At 40.8% G+C, this 22,916-nt stretch overlaps 1 protein-coding gene across 1 annotated transcript in view; it reads left to right on the top strand.

Annotated features, from left to right (window-relative positions):
- Positions 1-19,767: 19,767 nt before the first annotated feature.
- Positions 19,768-22,916, top strand: part of PLPPR5 (phospholipid phosphatase related 5) — a 44,686-nt gene continuing 41,537 nt past the window's right edge. Inside the window, exon 1 of the mRNA XM_072867064.1 lies at positions 19,768-20,069. Within this exon, the coding sequence (XP_072723165.1) occupies positions 19,839-20,069 (231 nt within the window). The 5' untranslated portion in view covers positions 19,768-19,838. The remainder of the gene's footprint in view (positions 20,070-22,916) is intronic.

The raw sequence follows: 22,916 nt of genomic DNA, 5'->3' as shown, positions 1-22,916 counted from the left end.
AGTATTGCTTTTTTGGCTTGTTTTATTTTTAATAACAGATCTCAATTTTCTTGCAGGGGACTTGGAAAGTTTTTGTAGCTGTGGTGTTGAGAATAAATATTCTGTGGATCCTTCAGAACCAGAAACCTACTATACTGTGATTGCAAGACACGACTTCACAGCTTGGTAGTTCCTTCTAGACCTGTGTTCCCATGCTTCTGTAGAAGCCTGGTAGATTAAAATGTTAGTTTTGAAAACTTTTAAGACTTCAACTAATGCCCCTTCAGCAAAGCCCTCTAGTGTAAACCTTAAGAACATGCTTAAGTTTCTTTGAAGTCAATAGAATTAGAAAAGCTCTGCTGAAAAGAGATAAAGGATTTGTTTTGTTGAAGTATGCAGGGATACAATTAAAACCATTTTAAGTACAAATCTTTGTATAGATACTGTTATTTGGAACAAAAATGGCTGGAATCAATTTAAGAAAATAGTAAAATCCAAATTATCTTGAAGCTCTTTCATACTGGAATAAAGGAGCGCACATAAACAGTTCTCTTCCCTGTTGTAATTCTCACCATTCCTTTTTTTGGTATAAATCTGTGTTTTAAGCAGGCCTTTTATAGTTTGCTGTGGGCACATTATTCTAAACAATGCTAGCTTCTTACAGATGGACACAATATACCTTGTTTCCTTTGCAGGTGAACATGATTTCAAACAGCAGGCGTCAGTCTCAGAGAAGCTACATGACATTGCCATGCTTCATATTAGTTGAGGTAAGAAAATACTGTAGATACATTGCTAAGTTCTTGGGTGTATTTTTTAAGAAAATGTTCTCAGCAGCAACAGATTTATATTTTACCAACTTATTTATGTTTATCTCAACAGGGACTGCTATCTGCCAGTTGGCAATCACTTATGGCAGCTGTGAATAAAATTTCTGTCCCCATACTGTATTTTTTTTCCCCAGTTCTTTCATGAGAGGGAATGAAGGGGGATCCCTATGCCTGCAATTTCATTTTAAGTGGATGTGATGTTCTGAAGTGCTAGAATCTGGGAGAGTGAAGTACCTCTGAGCTGGACCCATATAGATATTGGTGGTTAAATCATTATAATAATGCTTCATCAGTCTAGAATTGTTTTCATTCATCAACCTTAAACCTCCTTACATTTCAGAGTAAATATCATTATTTTAATTTTAAAGATAGGGAGAAGTGGATCAGAAAGTTACTTCAGTTGTTCAAGGTCATTCAGTCTGTCAGGAACAGGAGAAATTTTGGAATAATGCGTATCGAGTAACTTAAGCATCATCTAAACGAGTTTGCGTTTCTTTTGCTTTTATTTTTGAGACTATTCTTACTGAGGCACTATAAACAATTCCTTTTCTTTACTCTGATGCTTATAGATCATGCTCATAGCAGAACTGACCCCAGTTATGACTGTCCTGCAGCGGAGCTGGAGCTGCAGCACGGCATAGATCTGTTTGTCTCTATTTGATCCAACTTTAAGGTGGCTTGCTTCAGCCCCAGCATGAACTCAGCAGAACTTGCCACCTGCAGGGATTTTGGAGTGCCTGGCTGCTGTGGCTATATCCCCACTGTCCACCTAATTATGTCAAAGCTAGCTTAGCCAGGGTTAGATCCAGAGAGGTATGGCTAAGGATGCTGCACAGCCTTGTGTGTGTGGCCAGGGGCACACTCGTTGCACTCGAGTGTGTGAGGCTGGCAGGCAGAGCCCCTGGGTCCCTGCAGTAAACCTTGTGCTAGCATTGAGGTGTAAGTGCACTACACTGCAGTCACACAAGGCCTGTGGTGTGGAAATGTCCCATTTCTGGCTAGAGACAAGCTCACTTCCAGAGAATGGACCAAACTATATTGTAAAAAAAATATTATTATATAACAACATATATCTTGTGGAACCCAATAAAATATTGGTGTGAAGGAGAATGTAACTTCTTAGAGGGCAGGTTTTACACTGGTAACTCAGTTTAGAGTAGTTGTGCCCATTTATATCAGCAGAGGGTTTTTCCCCATTTCTCTTAAGGCACTTGTAATCCAAAACATTTGGATCACATATAAAATTCAGGCACCATTTTGCTTATCTTTTAATGCATGCTAATTATAATGAAAAATCCTGATGGTTCTTCAGGGTTGCCAGCTGATTTGGTATGAGGGAGCCTGAGGGAGACGATTAAGCTACATTTTGAGCACAATCTCTCCTGACTTACTTGTGCACACTGGTATCATTGGATTCTGTGGACTGCAGATCAGAGTAGAACATATTCAGATAAACATTGCTTAGGCTGAGGGAGAGTTGGGGATTTGCATTCAGTTTTCTGCTCAACCACAGACTTTGTGTGCCAAATTGAACATGCCGCTTGGGCCTCACTGCAGAGGCAATTGGGCATTGTTATGCCTGGATTTTAGGCAATCTGTTTGGTAGCAGTTGTTCCAGGGCTTTCAATGGTGCTTAATATTGGACTTCAGAAGTAAAAGTTGAGCAGCATTAAGATTCCCCTGTGGATCTAGTTCCTAGACGCTCTGTGTTTTGGTACCCATCTCCTTACCTCACACTGGGAAACCAGTGCTTTGGTTGCTGTAGGATGCTTAGATCCTTCTGTGATACATTTAGAGACATCTGATAAATGGAGAGTGGGGGATGCTGTAAATTGAGGGAGGATATAGCAACATGCCAGGGAAAAGTTTTTTATGGTGTAAACATTATGACTTAATTGACCTTTCCTGAAGAAATTTTCATCCTCCATGGAGTCTTTCTTCTTTGCCTTTTAAATTACAGTTGTTTTTTAATCAGCACATTTTCGAAGTTGCTTCCATGTGGATAGAAAATTGCTTCATTGTCTGGCATTATTTCTGTCACATCATTTCAGCTAGTTTTGTAACTTGGCAATTTATGTTCACTGTTTTCAAGTAATGTTTGTGATCCACTGTGACACAAATCACTGCAGATCCACTGGCTTTTCTTGCTTGTGCTATGTCTCACTGAGACAGCATCAAGATGCATGACTGCTGTATCATCAAATCTAATACCATTAGGGGATCCAAAACTCTGATGATGTCATGATACTATTATATAAGTTTATGTCGTGGAAGTCATTAGGGAGATGGTACAGAGCAGCTAGAGCTGTAGATGGGGATCAGGAGACATGATTTCTATTCCTGAATTTTGGGGGGAATTGCTTAGCCTATTCAACTTCTGGGTCGTTGTTTGTAAAATCTGAATAATAATTCTACACCCACATTTGATAAGATACACAGATAGAAGACAACAGACATGTTGTAGCAGTACTGTATTCTATAATCACTTGTTATTCTCATTGTTCTCCAGGATCAAAAGGTGATCTAAATGTTGTAACAGCTGTAATTCTTTTTTTAAAGCACCTGGATAAGAGAAGTATGCAATATTTGAGCACCTGGGTTTAAGTATTTGGGTAGTGAAAAGGTCTGTAAGCATTCTCAGCCTTCCTTTAAAAGCCTCATTTTATGTTCCTCACTTCTCTAGCAGAAGAATTAGTCCACTCACATACATAAAAGACATGATAAGGCAACAATTGTGCTTACACGTAAGCTGCAGCTGGAGAGCAAAAGGAGGTATCAGGTAAGGGTTCAAGTATCTGCAGCATACAGCCACAAAACCAAGTCCTCTATACTGATAAGAGGGAATAGAAGCCATGAGGTGCCAGTGGCAGTAGTGGTGACTGTCATTTGGTGGTGATTGCCTGTAGAGACCTGATGTGTCTGCAAAGTTTATAGGACTGGGCTATCTGTCAGAGAAACTGTTTATTTGCAGAGGCACAGTAGTAACTAAGTGGCTGCGTGTGGCTTTGCCAGCCTGTATTTCAAGAGTTTATTTTGCATAGGACAGAAAAAATCCGCTTTCCTGGAAATCTGTCAGCCTTCATTGACTTGAATATTAGAGCATTTGAGCAGACATAAATGGGGTCCAGGGTATGACACAGGACTGTACGCAAGTCCTAGCTTGCTTCTCGGAGAAGTGTGTCTGAGATGCTGTCGCTCTCCATGCCACTGACGGCCCGGCAGCATTCTCCTGAGCTCTACAGCAGCCAGGAAGCGGGGGCTTAGCCCCCAGCCAGGGCTCGGCCCGGCACTCCTGGCTGGGAGGTAAGCAGGGGCAGCACAGCTAAAGCTGTATGAAGGTCAGGAAGTACCTTAGCCCTGGAAGAAGGCGTGAGGGTGCTTGTTCGAAGTGACAGCAGGGAATAGTGACATATGTGTTAGGTTCTATTTCACTCTCTTCAGAAAAATAGGACTTTTTCATGAGTAGCCTGCAGGTTAGGAGCAAAAGGAAAGGTGGAGATCAGAGTGATTTACATTAAGGGAATGCAAAGAGTAGTGTCTCTCTTGCAATAAGGCACAAAAAGATTTTCTCTACTTCTTAGAGCTTGCTCCCAAGCATAGGCTCAACTCTGCTAAGCAATGATGTTACATCAGGAGATAATTTATTTGGTAGATCTTGTTTCTGTGCTCTTGGCCTTTCTAGCAATATTTAGTGGAATTTTTTTCCTAACTTATTTCTAACCTTGGGAGAGAAATTATCTAAACAGATAAGATGTACAGAAACTTTCAGGGGTAAGAAAACCAGGGTCTCAGTAGACTTCATTCTTCTGGTGATACTAAGCTCTATACCTTTCAAAATGTCAGCTTTTCTCTACAGAACAGTCTTGTAAGCTACTCCTGTCAACCTTTCCGAAAACCTCTGTCTTCTTCAATTCACAAATGATAGAAAAGATGCACCTGGGTATTCTGTCAGCTGTTCCAGATACTTTCATTAGTCTAATTCAAAGAGATGAACCTGTTTTTATCTGTTGATCCTAGTGGATGGAACTAGGAGTTTTTATTTGACTACCCAAGCTGGAGGAAAAAATGTAAATTCTATAAGACTTTGAAAGCTCAAAAACTGAATCTGCATGGCAGAGCTTGAGTTATGCAAACATCTCTTATATGCTATTGCTGTGAAGAGCTTCTGCTGGTTCAAGGCATCATTTATGCAGTCTCTTTTATACTTGGTTTTCTGTATCAGATATTGAATTCTTATAGTATGTTGCTGTACTTGTTTGTTTACTGTTTTCCTGCTAGTACCTTTTCCATTAAAGAAGTTAACGTAAGCATCAGATTTTGAGATTAATCTCCTCAAAGCCACGCAGTGTCAGAAGTTAGTTCCTCCAGCAGTACCAACTCATGCAGCTATTATGACAGACCATAAATTTGGATTCCAAAGGACAATTATTGTCCAAGAGTATTGTTCAGTTTTCCCTTGACCTAAGTTTTCCCTACCTTGTCTGTTCTTACGCAAAATCTCATTTATTTCTGCTTTCTCTGAGATGTTTCAACCCATTTGTTGTTTAGTGAAGTATCTTTTTCTAACATGTATGCTGAAACAGCTGTCCAGGTAACAGCTGTGAGGTAACCTTAGCTATCTCTCTTTAATGGAGATACTTTAGACATGGCAGTTAGCTGTCAAAAATGCCTGCTGGACTCAGTCTTAACTACCCTAAATCTAACTGTACTAATCTTGTAACTATTTAGTATCACCAGGTGCAAACTTTTGCTAATCTTGCACACTTTTGCAATTTTAGGCTTAGGCATTCTCCTACTAAAAGCATTAAGTGGTGCTATTTAAACAATCTATTGTATCTGTTTTTTCCAGTTTTCTTTTTTTCCACTTGTGCATATAAATATACTCACTGGAATCTCTAGAGAAGGTATAATTCTTTCACCTGGTATTAACTTTTAGAAATTACTAAACTTACCTTTTTTGAATGCAGGAATTAGAATCTTACTAACTCTGGCTGTGGGCAGATTCTTTAATATAGGTACCTGTGAGAATATTAACTTCTATGTACTTCAGATACTTCAGAGCTACATTCATCAACTACCTATCTAAATTTTGTGAAAAATTTACTTTAATGTGCAAGGGACTTCTGACTTCTTAGCATAGAGCTCTGAACTGTGCTTAACTGCACTGATAGGCTTTGTCCTTTTTTAGCTTTTGTTGGGAATATGTTTTGTAGCAATACAGCAATGGCTTTTTCTCATGCTTCTCGAGAGATCCTGGGTGACATTTATCTCTGCCTTGGTTATGCACTCTGCAAAGCTCTTTATGCAGTTTATTCTCCATTGAATTGTGAGCTTTCTCATAGCTGAGAATCAAGATGACTCAGACAATTTACGGCTGATTCAACAGTAGGAGGTCAATCTTAGTTTTTCCTTTACCGTTTGGGTTCTAAGGATTTGTTTTCTGCCTAAGAAGGACATTATTTATAATCTCTCTCTTGTGTAATTTTCTCAGACTACCATTTTCTTCTTTCCAGTATCTAAGTAGCTTGTCAACAGTCTTAAAAACTGGCCAGTAAGGCATTTAGCATAGGATGCAGAAACTAGTTGCACGTGAATGACTGAACTGTAGTTGTATGAATTTGTAGTGATACTGGAAAGCCAACAAGGAAATAAGTAAAAAGCATTTCACATAGCCCATCAAAATAGCCAGCCTTCAAAATCTCAACTTATCAAACAATCTTTATTTTGATTTATAACTCTCAATATATATTTTTTCTTTAAATCTAGAATTTTTTTTTTTTTTCAATGGACCTTAAAGATATTGCACTGAAGTGAAACACTAGATATGTATACTGGAGTCTGCTCTTAGATGAATAGAGTTAGAGTGTGGTTTCTGCTTCTACCAAGTATATTTGTTGGTGTTCATTTGTTTGTTTATTTATTCCCATTTCAAGACTTGTAATCCCCTTTAGGTATGGAGTAAGATGCCTGATAACTTTTTTCTTCAGTGTGAAATGAAACAGCACATGAACATGGAAGTGCCATATTAAAATGTCATGCAGATTTGTTTCTAATAGTACTGTTATGCATTGTTGATCTCTTCTCCATGATTTAGCTCTTAAGGCTCTGCATAGCTACTGGAATGCAAAATGTAGGCCCTGAAAGGAATTACAGAAAGTATAAAGGTTATGATAGCAGTTCTACCATAATAATAACAACAAACCTAACAATAATTTAAAAATATATTCAGCTGGTTTTTTAATTGTGTTGTAAGAAAATGAAAACTGTTTTAAAGCAATGCAGTGCTTTAAATACCATAGATCAATGCAAAAAAACCAGGACAGGATCAAATACACACAGCCTTTGTTGGTGGAATTGAAGTTATACAGAGATTTCATAGGGGAAGAATAAAATAAATAAATAAATTGTAGCTGAAAACCCTACTCCATGACTTTCCGTGACTTTGGCTGTCCTTGGCTTGCTGCTTGGTGGAAAGCTGTTCCTTCAATTACAAGTAGCCCTTTGACTTATTTTGACTTAGGGAAAATATACTTTTGACTGTCCTGCATATTTCTTGGAGCGTCTGAATTGGGGAAGATCATTGCTTTTTTCTAATCTTGCATCCCATTAACTGCTCCTGGCTCATGACTTCAGAAACCAATACAATCCTAACAGGTGGCACAAAGAAGTTGCTTTAGGGGAATACATGAGCTTTGAAGTAGGAAGTGAACTGCTTAGGCAATCTTTGTCATTACATTTGTCCAGGATGTTATAGAGATCATCTTACAGAGCAATTGTCGTGACTGACTGTCCTCTAACCCCATTCCAAAAAGAGAAAAAATAATTATTGGTCCTTTTGGTCCAAAGTCTTGCTGAATTTGACATATCAATCATTTGACAAAGAGCATGGAGGGAAATACATCTCTAGAAACTGCGTGTGAATCTCCCGTTCCAATAGATTTTTCCTCTTCCTTTGTGAAAGTAGAAAAGTTTACCTGCTCAGAATCTGAGCCTTGTGAATGTTATTGCCATATCTTGATTAGCCTACATTTACTGCACTGTTCATTTAAATAGCTTTTGGATAGAAATTGCCTTACATGAAAGTAATTCTTTCACAGTTCTTTTCAGTTGCTAATTTGTGTAACTCATTTTAGTAACGCTTTACAATGAAAAATATATGTGCCACAATACATATCTGTTCCGTCATTGCTAGACAGGAATCGTCCACTGTTAGAAACAGTCCCTGGGGGGGGTCTGACTATCTGTGTAGTATTTTACTTTCAAGAACAGCAACACATTTTATTTGACAATGCCCTGAAAAATTAAACTTCCAACCATATCTAACAGGATGATAAACATACAGAGAAGACTATTTCAACACTAATCATTCACTGAGAGCAATGCAACTGAGAGAGAAAGAACTGACGCTGATGAAAAGCACTAATTGTGCTAATGAAACTTTTTAATGTCTTCTACTGACAAGGCAAGCATTGGAAAGCTGCTGCTTCTTTGAAACGGATAAAGCATAGTAATTCAATAAATGTTCTTTATTTGTCATGTAATCTTCCCAAGCAATTTCTCAGCTTAGCTCTCATAAACCAGTAACCCCCTAGTAAGCAATTTCACTGTAGCAGATAATTGTTTAAGGACTTGCATAATAGAGAACCGGATGCAAGTAAACGCCCTGCTTGTAGGGGTTGTGTCAGTCACCCCAGGCAATGCAGAAATGAGTCACCTCCCCTTCTTTGTCCATCTTCACCTGCTGGTGCTGAACGCGGTTGTAGTAGCCAATAACATGAAGCAGGGACTGTTTCTCCTGCTTTTCGTAATGCCTCTTTTACTTCCAAGAAATAGATCAAAGCACAAGAAGTCAGGAAGAGAAGATGCCAAGGGCAGCAGGATCCAAGGGAGCTATAATCTGAGGGAAACTAATCCATGAATGATTTTTTTCTGGAATTGTCTTGAAGTCTGAAGAGGTTTCCAGGATTTTTGCTCTTCTCTCTGATGCAGTGACTTTTCCAGCCATGACCATGAGAAGTGCAGGGAGAAAAAAATTCCTGGCATCCAGTGAATGCGTTGTGGTTTACCTCTCCTGCTGGCTATCCTAGAAAAAGGGAGGGCATCATGCGTTCTATACCTATTGGATATGAACAAGCAGTTGAACTTTCCTTTCTCTGTGGGATATTTTTAGTATGCTTAGGGATATTTTTAGACAGTGGAAGTCTTTTCTAAGAACTTGTATAGCATAACTATCCAAAATGGTTTATAAGCTTTATTACTCTGTATTTCCTTAAAACACCCACACTGGTGATATTTTTCTTGAAAACTGAAATGAAAAGATTATGTAGAAGTATCTATTCATTACATAAAACTAGTAAGATACTGCTGCTGGTGCAGGATTCAATTGCTGTGTATCAACACCAATGAAAATTTCTCCTTCCAAGATATTTTTCTGTCTTTGGGGAAGATTATAAGACAAAAGCTGCTCTGCATCTCCATTTTCATTACCCTTGTTTCTGGAGTTGCTAGTTGCAACAGTATTTTAAGACAGTTGAGATATTAAGTAGAGAGTGCATGATTAAAACCTGTGTGGATGATACAGATTTTTTAGAGTCATACATAATACACCATACATGGTTTTCCTAAGCTTATTGTTGACTTTGGCTGTGTAACTAATGCAAAGGTCAGCTGGGACAAATCTGATATTGTTCCCATTTCTGTGGGATGATTTTCTTTTTTTTTTTTTTTTTGCTAACTGAAATTTTATATGTTCCTAATGGAATGAAACACTGGACATTAGGATACCTAATAAGCTAAATAATTTGCTTAAATCCAATTTGGATACTGTCCTAGTTACTGTAGAAGCAGTATTCAGCATGCTGGATATTGGCATTGCTCTATGAAGAAAAGGTTAATGCCATAAAAATTATGTGTCCTAAGATGGTTGTATCTTTTTAGCAACTGCCCACTCCATTTCCCAAAGGTTAATTTTTGTGCCAGCTTAGTAAGAATCTGATTCTGCAGCCCTTATGTTCTGTACTCAGATCTCCTACTGATTTTAATTTATCTAAATTAACAGAATTCTTATGGGGGGGTGAAAGACCAAACACTAATACCATTTTAATGTCTCTCTGTTTCTGAGGTAGTTGTACTTCATATTTCCAGCTTTACCACACAGCAGTCAGTTCAAAGTAAATGAGCCCTGTATGCTTCTAAGAATGATAGTTTCTGGCAATGTGAAGAGTGTAGAAACTGCATGATGCTTTAAGGCCATAAGAGTAAAGTCACTAGGCGGTCATAAGAGAAAAGAGATACTGATCTTAGTTCTGGCAGATGTCAATTAACTCTCTCCTGAAATGAATCCTGAAGATACTTTATATTCCTTGATTCTGTCCCAGTGATACGGCCTTCTTACCCCTCTACCACCTGCCAGGCCTATGAAGAGCCAGGCTGCCTATGCATAATCAAGTTCTCTCCATGTTGTCCTGCTGTCACGCCAGCGTGCTAGCTGCCTGTGTGAGCTGTTGAGCTGCTACCTTTTAATCCTTTTGCTCTGGCAGGAGCCTACAGAATCCCCCACTTACTGCATTTTCCCACAAGAAACCTGTAATTTCAACTTCTGATGTTCTTGCCAACTTTGTAAAGGTACCCTTGCACAAATCTCTCTCTCCCCACTTTTCCTTCTTTAATCATTTTTTCCCACATGGTCACTTGCCGCTTCGTTCTTTTAGTACAGTCAGTTGTCTGGAGTAAATCTGGCTAGCTGGATGAATAAGGCATCGAATGAGTAAGGATTTCCAAAAGCAGTGATCAAAGTAAAGAGTTGTGTATTAACCAAACGAGCATATATTTTGTTACATAATAATTTGACAGTGTCCCCTATTAGATCAGTGATATTCATATTCTAATCTAATAAATTTCTTACCCTTTAGCCTAATAATTTGTTAAACACAGAATATTTTTAAATGAGAAGCAATCTCAAGTAAGTTAATTCAGCAAAGAGCTTGAAAGCTTTGGTTATTAATAATTCATGGTACCAACGATAGCAAGTTACCACAAAGGATCTTCAAAAGCTGGTTTATTTATTATTTTGTTATTACTCTGGCTCTTTACCTTTCCAGCTGCTCCTTGCAGTTCAGGATTCACTTCTCAAAGCAGCAAAGGCTGTTGCTATGTCTCTCAGAAGTGACTTTTCAACTGTTTAAGTTATTTCCTTCCTTGCTGCCTTCCTGAGTCTCCTGCTAATGCTTGACAGTATACTTTTTGCCTGGAGGGTAATTATGATGAGAAATGATGACCAAGTCAAAGGGGTAGCCTCTCAGATTATTTTTTTAAGGACCAATCCTGTAACAGGTTTTATGTAGCACCTTATCGGAGCATATACATATGTCTATGTGTAGGACTGTCCCTTTAGAAAGGGAAAAATTAAGAGATATCTTTGTTGCTATCAGTGTAGGTAAGCAGATGGACAGTTTCACTTTGTACCAATTCCCCAATTTAGAGGAAATATTTTATTTTTAGATAGCAATTACAATAATCAAGTGAATTACAATAATTGCAGTGAATCATGATTAGAATGGATTGTAATCATTAAGACTAAAGACTGCAAATCTATGGGTCAGAGTAAATCAGAAGCAGTTCATGGAATCAGAGAAAAATTTAGGTTTGAGGGGACTCCTGGCGGTCCTGTAATCCACCCATGTATTCAGAGGGCTGACTTCAATTTTAGGTCAGGTTCCTCAGAGCCTTGTCAGTGAAGTTTTGAATATCTCCAAGAATGGAGATACCTTGATAGGAGGAAAGTATCTGAATAGTGATGAATGGAAATGGATGCTTCCTGCAACGACTGTTTTGTAGGAATCCAGTCATTTGGAGAAATACACTTACTAACTTCAGTGTGAGCGGGCCTAATGCCTTGAACAAAGGTGGTCTTTTTAGTCCTGCTCTGGGCTTAGCCTTGTAGCCAGAAGGGGTAGTGTAGACGTGGTGTTCTGCAGGAGATGGGGGCTTCTCAAAGGGCAGACGCGTCTGTCCTGCCGCGGGCATGAAAAACGTGGCTTTGTGAAACAAACCAGCGTAGGAAATTCCTGTGAGGTGTGTCCTCACTGGCCTGGTGATGGTGTCATTCACAGCAGTATCAAGGGCTGTACAAATGCTTTGTGTCTTTGTAGCTGACTACTTTTTGTCACTAGACTTTACGTTTTCCTCTTTCTTGAGTCTTCTGCCTTCGCTGCATGCTCATGAAGAAGCTACAAAAGAAAGGGCATTTTTCAGAGAAAGGATGTGTGTGAAAACATGAACGTAACATGAATGTCTTGGTGTTGAATGGAAATGCTTGATACCCGTGTTTCTTGTAGCTCTGTGGATCGTGAATGCTGAGGGCTACGCCAGGGTACAGAAGAGCTGGGTTCTGGGTGATAAGTATTATGAACTGGACTTGAAATATTTTTAATATTTAAAATTTCCAAAGTAATCTAAGAAAATAATCAGCTCTATTTCTAGCTTTCTTGAACAATTACCTGGTAGCAATGAATAGTGTCTGTAATTCTGTTCGGTAAATTCTGTGGACTTTTTTTTTTTCCTTTTTCTCCATTGAACCACTGGCTCAAGGTATCCTGAACTTGCTCTTTCTAGCTTTTCATCTTAATTTTATGAAGTAATGGATAATATCCAACTTGGGAATGGGATTTCAGGTGTAATGCTAATGAGAAGTGTCTGGTATAATTTGTAAGAACATAAGTAGTTCCACCACACAACTGTGTGTGAGCTTATCCAGCAGAAACTGTTACAGAGGATGTACTGGACTCCTGCCGGGATGAGCTGCATACATTAAACAATAACCAGAGCTGGAAGAATGCAGCGATTATGGCACATAATTTATGATATTAGCCTATTTGTCTTTCCCTTTTGAGAGAAAGTTAGTAAGTGGGTTAATTCAATCTTTGTACAGACGTGTGCTTGAAAGTATCTTTGGAGTCTTGTATACCTTGCCTGTTTATGATACAATTGCTAAGGGCCAAGCTTGGTGATGGAAAGAGATAACTCTGCAAGTTTTACTATGCAGCTGCCCCTGACCTGAGGAATCCTCAGTCTTGGAAGGAAGGCCCCACAATTCCATGCAGAGTCCCATGCCAAAGTGACAGTCTAATTTCTTTTACACACTTTTGGATGGTTTTACCTTTCCCTTCCTCAGTATCCCAGAGTATTTTATTCCCCAGTCATGGAAAAAGCAAAAGATAATGATGGAAAGTGTGCAGAGCTAAAAATTAGTCACACTTCAGTTTCAGTGTGGAATTTAAAAAAGAGAAGGTGGATTCATCCAGGTAGAGACCAGGCAATAAAACATCAACCCTGCAGGCAGACAGGGCATGATTTTTCACACAAGTTGTCCTGCAAATGAACAAGGTCTCCTTCAGTTAAAACAGAAGTTTATCTCCATCTCTCTGATAACTTCAGCTGTTGCTCACACATCTTCGAGCAATGTGTTTACAGTATGTGTAAAAGCACTGGGGAGTGCTAGAGTCCAGTTCCTATAGGCGGCTAAGCTGTGGGTGAGAGCATAAGTAACCACAGAAAGGTGGCTGATGGGCTGGCCATTTTCTTCCTTCATACTTCTGTGTTTTCAGGTTGATGAAAGCTTTATACTGACAACGTAGAATCTTGAGAAGTGGGCAAACATTTACTTTAAGCGCATCCCCTTAATGGCTGTACAGAATGTTTAGCCGATAAATTGTATTAATTAGTCTCGCTATTTATAATTTAAAAGGCACAAAAGAGAAGGCAAATTACAACACTGCAAACTGCCATATTCAAATGAGTGAAATTAATTTAGTAATATGTAAAGGGAGCTTTAGGATTGGTCTGTAAAACCTTCAGGCATTGTACAAATGTCTGAACTAATTTTGGATTATGTACAAAATTGGCTGTACAGATACATACTGCACACTGCATACGTACTGCACGGGGCAGGTCTGGGTGATTTTTTTTTTCCCCCCTTGACTGCTGCACCATGAATAGGCTAGTGCTCTGCTTATGTCAGCTGCTGCTCAGTAACCTGCTGCATCAGTCTTCCAAGGTATTGCTGATTACCTTGGAAAGGGGTTTTTTTCATCAAAAGAAATGATAAGAATGATGATATTCCAGATGAATGAGATGGGGAAGTTTATTCCAAAATCCTGAGGTTACTCATATGATTTTTGTCAAACCAATTATGCCACGTTTACAAGTCAGTCTGTATAACATTGCAGTTACCGAAAATGTGTCTACCCATGAAGATAACTTCATAGCTGTGGTAATAATTTTCTAAGTGGTAGGCTTTTTCCTAAGTTTATCTTAGGTAAGATTAATTAATCATTATTTGAGCTTTCAAATATCAGTGTTTCATTTCATTTCACATTGACAAAACTGTGTTCTGTATTTTTTTATTTTGACAGTATAGTGGTAGATATGCTCAAACAGGCTTTAGTTCTCAAGATGTACAGGTCTTAGGTACATGGTGTCCCTCTGGCATCCCAAATTTCTGTTCCAACCTATGAAGAACTTGCATGCAATAATACTTCTTAATTTGAAGACAGGAAGCAGTTTTAAGAAGATTAATTATCTTATTGATGTAAACACTGACTAGGCAACTACTGTGCTGTGACTGCTACTCGTTGTATCAAACTCAATAATTTCATTGTTGCCTTGTCCTCCTCCTCATTTGTTTCATCTCCATCTGCTCACTTTTTCATATACTTGCACTGCATTGTATGAGGTGCCCAAGCTTACTGGGGCAAAATGTTGCCTTCTATGGAAATGGGGTCTAGCTCTACATAATAAGGCAATACAAATGCAGTATTAATGCTTATGCTGCTACTAATTTGACTTTTTTCTCCCTGTGTGACTCTTGAAAAGTATAATTCCTATTTTGGAGCTAGTTTAGCTATGTCCAAGTGAAAGTTAAGAGTAAAATTGATCACATCTCACTAGAGCCCTTTAAAAGAAGGGTGCTAGTCTAAGCTAGTCATCAAAGCTTGTTTCATTATTGTTGCAAGTGGTATAATCAGAAGCTGGTATTTCTTAGGATGGAATGAATGACATTTTCAGAGGATGATTCATCCTGCCCTAATGTAGCAGAGCTTAGTCACCTACTGGAGTTGTCTCTCTCTGTGAACTACATACTAAGACCATATGAAAAGCTTAGATTTGGTGCCTAACTTGTTTGACTCATACTGCAAGTGTTCTGGGCAAGCCCCCATTTCTGATTCTGTGCTGTGCTCAAACTGCTAGAAAATTATTTTTCTCTTACATTATGATGGTCCTACAAGCATAAATTTTAGCAGTAAATGCCCCAGGCTTTAGGATTTAAAGCACTGCATTATCATTAAACAATTTAATTAAACAATTAAAATGTCCTTTTAGTTATCTTTTAACAATATCTGTTATTAAAGACAGAGGAAGAGACCATTATATATTGGCAGCGTAAAGCTTGCATCAAATAACTAAGTATTATGCAATGTCTTCTAAAGTTTGTATGCAAGTAAATCTCTCTCCTGCTCTTTGCAGGGGGCTTTTCCTAATTTTCTTCCTGGATAAAGCCAGGCGGTCTCTAAAGATTTTAGTTCATTCTGTCTTTTCCCTGCTGCTGTGCCATCAACACAGATGCAATGTTCCCTTCAGAAAGGGCTGGTTTAGGATAGTAGTGTGGAGATGGAACAGGGAAACAGCCATGGGGTTGCCAGCTGCTGTCACTCTGATAAAGCATGAAAGAGGTGAACAGAAAGGTGAAAACAGTGGGATGGTTTGATATAAATTCTTATTTTTCTTCCCATTGAGAAGGCTTTGTTGGGTTGGCTTTGTTTCTTTACTGCCTTTTGCCATAGCAATGTTTTATAACTAGAAAATGCTATAAAAAGTGGTGACGTAAGCACATGAAAGGTTAGTGAATTTGGTTTGGAATTGGAAATATCTCCCTGTAATGAAGGTCATCATTTCAAAGTATCGCAAAATAGTGCAGCTAAGGTTTCTCTTTGTCTGCCTTGCTCTACATTGTGTCTCTTGAGCTGGTATTTCACTTAAAATTAGGGAGCAAATGAAAAGAACAAGATAAATCTATGAGGACTATCAGGGGAACTCCTGCTCTGAGATCAGTGGCACTATTCCCAAGAAAGTTAGTTTCAAGAACAGTCTGCCTGTCATCTGAGTTTCAACTGACAATTTTACCAATAGCCTTCTGAAACAAAAATTGTTGGTTCTGGGCTTTTCTCTGCCATTCTGCTGTCATTGCATATCACAGATATAAATCAGCAGGGAATACTGTGGTTGCAGAATATATTTAGCTGGCTGCATTAGTCACTGGGGATTGTGTTCTTGTGCTTCTATTTGTTTGATTTAATACGTTTGCATATTCAACTGTGCAGACAATAAACACCATGTTCATTACAATAAAAAGTATAGCTCTGGTTTTACTTGATCAGCTAACTGCATATTCATGAAGACGAGCCACTGGAGTGCAGGCCAAGCTTATAAAGTATGTCTGCAACAATGGGAATTTGTTTATGAGTATTAAAATAAAGCAATATTTGGTATTATTGTCTTTTTGCTTTTGTAATTTTCTAAGCATCTTGCGGAGCTTGGACCTGTCTTACCTACGCATTCCTAAGCGTTTCTACCCTTCATTATTCTACCAAATAGTAGTCTACATAGTGCAACAGTCAACTTCTATGAGGAGAACAGTAGCAAGCATCAAGTGCATGTATGTTTTTCAGCTGGTGCAAGTCAGACAGAAGATAATCCAGATTTTAACTTAACTTTATCAGCTGCAAGAAACCAAGCCTTTCAGACTTGTTCTAAGGAAAAAAGATTCTTCAAAATGGGAGAAGAGGAAGGGGCTGAGAAAGGATGACAGTGCCAGAGCAGGCCTTACCTGTATAAAAATAAATACACAGTTCATCATTATTTTCAGAAACAGTCATAAGCTGACAGAGCTTTCAAAGAAGAAAAATCATTGACATTTTTATATACCTGCTGCTTTAAAGTTTTGGGGCATCTGGTCATCTACTCTGTAGTTGAGCCCCTTGCTATTCAATAAGGTGATCTGACTACTTTTCTCACCTAATGATCTTTACTCTAAAAACTGGAGGTTGGAGAAAGTGGGTAATTAATTCCCTTAATTCCTCAGCGAAGCATCAAGTTGACAATCAATCAATTTGCCTGTGTAGTACCATTTTTTTAAAATGAAAAACAGAGCCTGACATTTTCATGTTTTAGTTTTTTTCATCAGTGACCTGAGTTGACTCAGATCACTCTGAGCTAACTCTGTGTTGACTACCAATGAAGCGGACTTTAAAACTCCTCTTTAAATACAAAACCTGTTTTCTCTGGTTTGTAACTCTATTAAATGCCCAGTCCACCTGTAGTTTTTGAAGCATGGGCACTAGATTGAGCCAAATAATACAAGTGAATATTGTATCTAATAGATTTATTCTGGCCTGTTGCACACCATGTTTTTAAACGATTGGAAGCTACATATTAGAGCCTAAATAGTGTCTTTGTTGTAGAGTAAGAGAAAAGCATAAAGACAAACTCTCTTCATTGTAATGACCCTTAATAATTCCTTTAATAGTCTTATGCTTCATTTAATGGCAGCCAATATATACTTGCTAGCATTTGTGGATCAGCAGAAAAGACTGAGCACTCAGGATACAGATGTATTCCTGTACCACCAGAAATGTTATTAATTTTGCTTAGCCTTAACGAGAGAAGACCAAGGCCATTTCTTACTATTGTTTACATCTACCTCATGGTGGGGTGTAGAGAAGGGAGAGACAGATTCTTCTCGCCAGGTCCCCAGTGACAGGAGGAGAGGCAGCAGGCCCAGGATGGAACGCAGAAAATTCTAGCTTAATATAAGGAAAAAATGTTTTATGTGTCAGTGGTTGGACACTGGCACAGGTTGTCTCGAGTGGTTGTGGAATCTCCATCCTTCGAGACAGACAATTGACTAGACTGAGCAACCTGATCTAATGGCACCTGTGTTGAGCAGGTGGTTGGCCTATGTGACCTATGGAGATTCTTTCCAAAACCTATGATCCAAAATCCTTCAGACATTTTGACAGTAGCTTCAAAAAAGTTTTGTAAAAACAGAACTTTTTTTTCCTCTAACTCCTATATGCAATAACTCCATTGGTAATCTATAAATAGAAGTTGGCTCATAATAGCAAAATGCAGGAGTATTTTATTAGCTGGTTACTGGAAAAAGGTTGATTTCCCCCAATGCCAATTTTTTAAAGAAATACGCCACCAGTGTTTCTCTGGGGCATCCACTCAAATAGAGCCGACGAGCTGAGTCTAGTGCTCATTGCACTCCTGCTATTGACTTTGGTCTTTGGATCTATCCTAACAAAGCGGGTATTTGTATGCAATCTCCGGGATGAAACTGAGATTTTTATGTGCATGGTAATGGATATTGGACTGTGCTAAAGACATGGGGAAAATAAACTCTGTGCTAGGCAGAATTCACCACAAGATGTCTCATGTCTCACTACATATTTTTCACAAAGGTAGGGAGCTATCCAGCTAAGTCTGGTGAGTGCAATGCGAATGACATGATTTAGATTCTTCTGGGGAGTATGTTAAGAACACATGAAGATAGACTGGATGAGGAATCCAGGCATGAAGAGTGTGTTCTTCAAGGGCTGATTAAAAATAAACACACGGAGACTAACATCACTGAATACGAACAAAATTCTCCAGAAAGGGGAGGAAAACGAACAGTTAAAGCCAAAGTACACCACTAGAGGAATGATCACACATTACAAAACAGGGTGATCAAATTTCATTTGTTATTTCTAACAGCCTTTACGAAGTAAGCCAAGGAGAATCTTTAAGGCTAAGACATCCCTTTAAAAACTGTTTCCCAGGCATATACGATTTTTTTTGGGGGGGAGTACCTTTAAGTAACTTTTTATCTTTTTATCTGTTGGCTTCCAGATATCTTTTTATCTGTTGGCTTCTGTTGGCTTTTATCTGTTGGCTTTATCTGGGAATCCAGACGAGGGCCCGCACACACGTGAATCTGTACCAGCACTGGGTTGTTTATTCTTAAGTGTACGTGTATGTGCTATATATGTATTTTTAAGTGGAACTCTTTCGTGTTCATATATGTATGATTTCTCCCAGCACTGGAGCAGACTTTTCTCTTCCTTGGGCGAGGATAGTTTCGTGTCCAGCTACCCATTTTCTTTATAGCCGTTAAACGAAAACTTGAAGCGTTAATTGCTTTGATAGCTATCCGTACGCATAAGAGTGCGTGTTTCCATTTTGGGGCCTTTACCACCCCGGCAAACAGCGGCGATCGGCTTGCCTGCCCGGGCACGTCCGGCCTGCGGTTGCTGGCGGGGTCGGGGCCGCCGCGGGGCCGCGCAGTGCCGAGCGCCCGGCGCGTCGCGGCGGCTCCGTGCGGGGACGGGGCGGGGCGGGGCGGGGCGGGGCGGCGGGCAGCTGCGGGAGCTGCCCTGCGTGCGCACGCCCGTCACACAGGTGTGCGTGTCGGCGCGGAGAGCGGGACCCGCGGCACCCCCCGCCCCGCAGGAGGCGGGGGGAAGGCGGGGAGGGTTCACTTACTAGTCACGGCCGCGGGGCCGTGCCGTGGGAGCCGTCCCGGGGCCGGGGAACTGTCAGAGTGGCCTTCGCCGCCGGTGCGGAGCCTCCCCCCGCCGCCCCCTCCCTCCTCCCCGCCCGGGCCGGGGTCCGGCGCGGCTGCTGCTCCCCGGGCGGGCGGGGCGGGGCGGGGCCAAGCCGCCCCCTCTCGCCGCCGCGCTCCGCCCGCCCGCCCGCTGCACGAGCCGGCGCCCGCGCTGGAGCCGGTGCCGGAGCGGCGGGCCGGGCCCCCGCCTGCCCAGCCCAGCCCAGCCCTGCCCTGCCCTGCCCTGCCCGCCCTCCCCGCCCCGCGGGCCTGACCGCGCTGCTGGCCGCCGCCGAGCCGCCTCCGCCCGCGGTGGATGCCGCCGGGGAGCGGGCGGAGCGCGCCGCCGGGGAGGGGGGCTGCCGCGGCCGCCGGAGCCCACGTACATGCGAGTGCCCTCTCCGCTCACCAGCATGCTTTACTTCCAGATGGTGATCATGGCAGGGACCGTGATGCTGGCTTATTATTTCGAGTACACGGACACCTTCACGGTCAACGTGCAAGGCTTCTTCTGCTACGAGGGCGCGTACCGAAAGCCCTACCCAGGCCCGGAGGACCGCAGCGCCGTGCCGCCGGTGCTCCTCTACTCGCTGACCGCAGGCGTGCCCGTGCTGGTGGTAAGCAGGGGCCGCCGCGCCCCCACTCTGCCAACTTGTTGGGCTGGACCGGGCCGGGCCGCGCCTCGCCGCGGGCCCCGGCCGGAGCGGCGCTGCCGGCGGGGTGGCTCTGGGGTGGGCCCGGCGGGCGGGGACCCCCCGCGTTCCCGGCGCTGCGGGGCTGCAGCCCGGCCCCGCGGGCCTGGGCGGGCAGCGCTGCCGGGCTCGGCCCCGGCCCCGGCCCCTGCCCCTGCCCCAGCCGCTGCCCACCCCGCGCCTCTGAAGTTTATTTTTAGCAGCGGTTTATGTAACTGCCGGTGCCTGTATTGCCAGCCCCGTTCGACTCCTTTCGGTAAAATCATCTTGTATTTTTCAAAAGGTGTGTCGCTCGCAGGTAGATGGGCTACCTGAGGGAAACCCGCTTGTTAGCAGCCAGTTACTAATAATTTCACTCAGTACTAATTAGAAAACCCCTCTGTCAGTTCATTTTTCTGAAAGTAAACTGGTACGTGCGAGGAACAGGGAGCAGTTCTGCTTGGTTTAGTTGTCTCCGTATGTCACAGTTCCTGATGTGCGTGCAGACTAAACCTCTGTGTCTCTAATTGCATATGATCTTCTGTCAGTCAGGTTTCAATAGGTGTATCTAAAATGAGATTTATTTCATTGATTTTCTTTGGGCTTTTTGGAAGACAGCTAAGAGGGAAAAGCAGTGACATATCTTCCCTTCAAGTTGTTGAATGTACTATTTGTGTTGCCGGTTGACAAGGGCATTAGCATCATTTAATAATCCCTGACCATGCTGTGGAGCAAAGGCTGAGAGGGAACGAGACGGGAGTATGTGACCATTGGGGACGGATTATACATAGATTTACCAGGGTGCATGCACAGTTACACATACAGAAACTCCTTGTAAACAGTTTATTTTAATCAGCTGTAAGCATTAGAATAAAGAAAAATTACAATAAGGAGAGGCATCTCAAGATAGTAATTATTAGTTTCACAGATTAATTCCTCTTCAGGAAAATATAAAAAATATGAGAAGAGAAAGCTTCATCAAGGTGATACTATGGTAATCCCAGACACAATTCCTTTCTGCATTGTAGCACCATGAGGTCTCAGATGGTATCCAACATAAAACCTCATGGTCAGGCTCAGCCTTAGTATTTGAGACTCAGTTCTTTTTTTGTAGGGATTGAACTACATCATTTAGCAAAACATGTCATGTAGCCTTTGGGTTTCATTTCCCTTTTTGTTTTAACATCAATTAGTTGACCATTTTATTTACCTGTTTGTTTGTTTGCTCTTTTGAACCCTCAAATGCCATTGAGATTTTAAAGAGTTTTTTTTTGTTGGTGATGTTTTTCTGTTGTTTGCATGTGATGTTTGTTTTGCTTTTAATTCTATTTCTTTTGTTTGGCTCAGGAAGTTATAAAGATTATGTTAGATATTCATTATGAGCATCTCTTTTTCCTAATATGTGTCAGCAAAATGGATTGGTAGTTTCCATTCAGTTCCTGGGTGCTAGATGATTACGTCAGAGAAATCACCATGACATTTTGGGTTGGCAGTCTTGTAATTAGCCTTGCTAAAAAGCTAATAATAGAATTTAATGATATTTAACTGTGCCTCATCTCCCAGTCACCAGTCTCTCAGGCAAATGACATGCAATGGGAGGTCAGGGAATGAAAAACAACATTGCAGGTGCCTGTGTTGCACTTTTTTTTTTTTTTTTAAATTTTATTTTATTAAATGGAGAATTCAGCCCCTGGGAATGTTGTGACTTCAACAGCATTAAGTCTAATCATTAACATTATTACATAAAGGCAAAATTTTTCAGGCTTCAGACAGAATTGTGTTCTCATTCTTCCTGGGCGATCCTCTGGACTTAGCAAGAGCTATCCCATGTAAACACTCAGTTGTGAGGGATATGGACATTGCCTTTGCTTGTTCTTTTCATTGAAAGAGGTGGTGAAGGTAGTATTTCTTCACCAAAGCAGCTCGTATGCTTTTAGCAGTAGTTGAACTTCCTTCCCAAGATTTCAGAGATGAATTAGATTCTCTTCTGTTTCACTTCTTTCTCGTCTATGACAGTTTGAACATAGATGTTCTGTGTAATTTTTGCTTTTTCTATAAATGAAATATAAAAATGAATCATGTAACAAAGCCATATTTCTGCCTGTAAAGATACAAATGTAGACAAGTGAAGGAAATGGATTTCTATGAATGAAACTGTACTTTTTTTTCAAAATCACTATGTCATAGAGTATAGTTTATTAAATACTGTGATCTGTGAGAGTTTAAAAAAAAATCCTCTTTTTTTTTTCTTTGTTAGTTTGTGTGGAGTTAATGCTGTTTCTGGTGTTTTGAGATAGAGCAACAAAGAGTCTTTACCTTGGTGTTCAGGGTAACTGGGTTTTTTTGAGGGATGGGGCTTGTTGAATTGGAGCCATAGAGTGCTTCAAGGTAACCCACGTTCTCTTAATGTGACTCAATCAATGGCTCCGTTGCATTGAGTTTTAATGAAGTTGCTCTAAAATCAGAGAATAAATGAGTTTTTCCAGTGACTTTCCTCTTCCCACATGCCTGCTATTAAAAACCTGAAAAAGTAAAGTGCCATCAGTAAAGGATCTGTCTTGATGAGTATCTCATCAGCAATGGGTCTCTTCCTGCTGTGAGGCTGTCACATGGCTGCTCATCCAAAACTCCTATGCCAGATCAGAGCTGCAGTAGCAGGCCTGAGTGTCAAGCCATGCGGCAGAGCTGCGTGTCTGGTCACAGGGCAGCAACATGCATGTGCTGAGATGTAAATAATGAGCTGGGTCATTTGACAGGGATGTACCTGTGAGCACTATGTTAATCCTGACAACT

This window comes from Ciconia boyciana, chromosome 7 (genome assembly GCF_034638445.1).
Source record: "Ciconia boyciana chromosome 7, ASM3463844v1, whole genome shotgun sequence".
Classification (NCBI taxonomy): Eukaryota; Metazoa; Chordata; class Aves; order Ciconiiformes; family Ciconiidae; genus Ciconia; species Ciconia boyciana.
The sequence above is the reverse complement of the archived record's forward strand: the minus strand, read 5'-3'. Positions and strand labels throughout refer to the sequence as shown.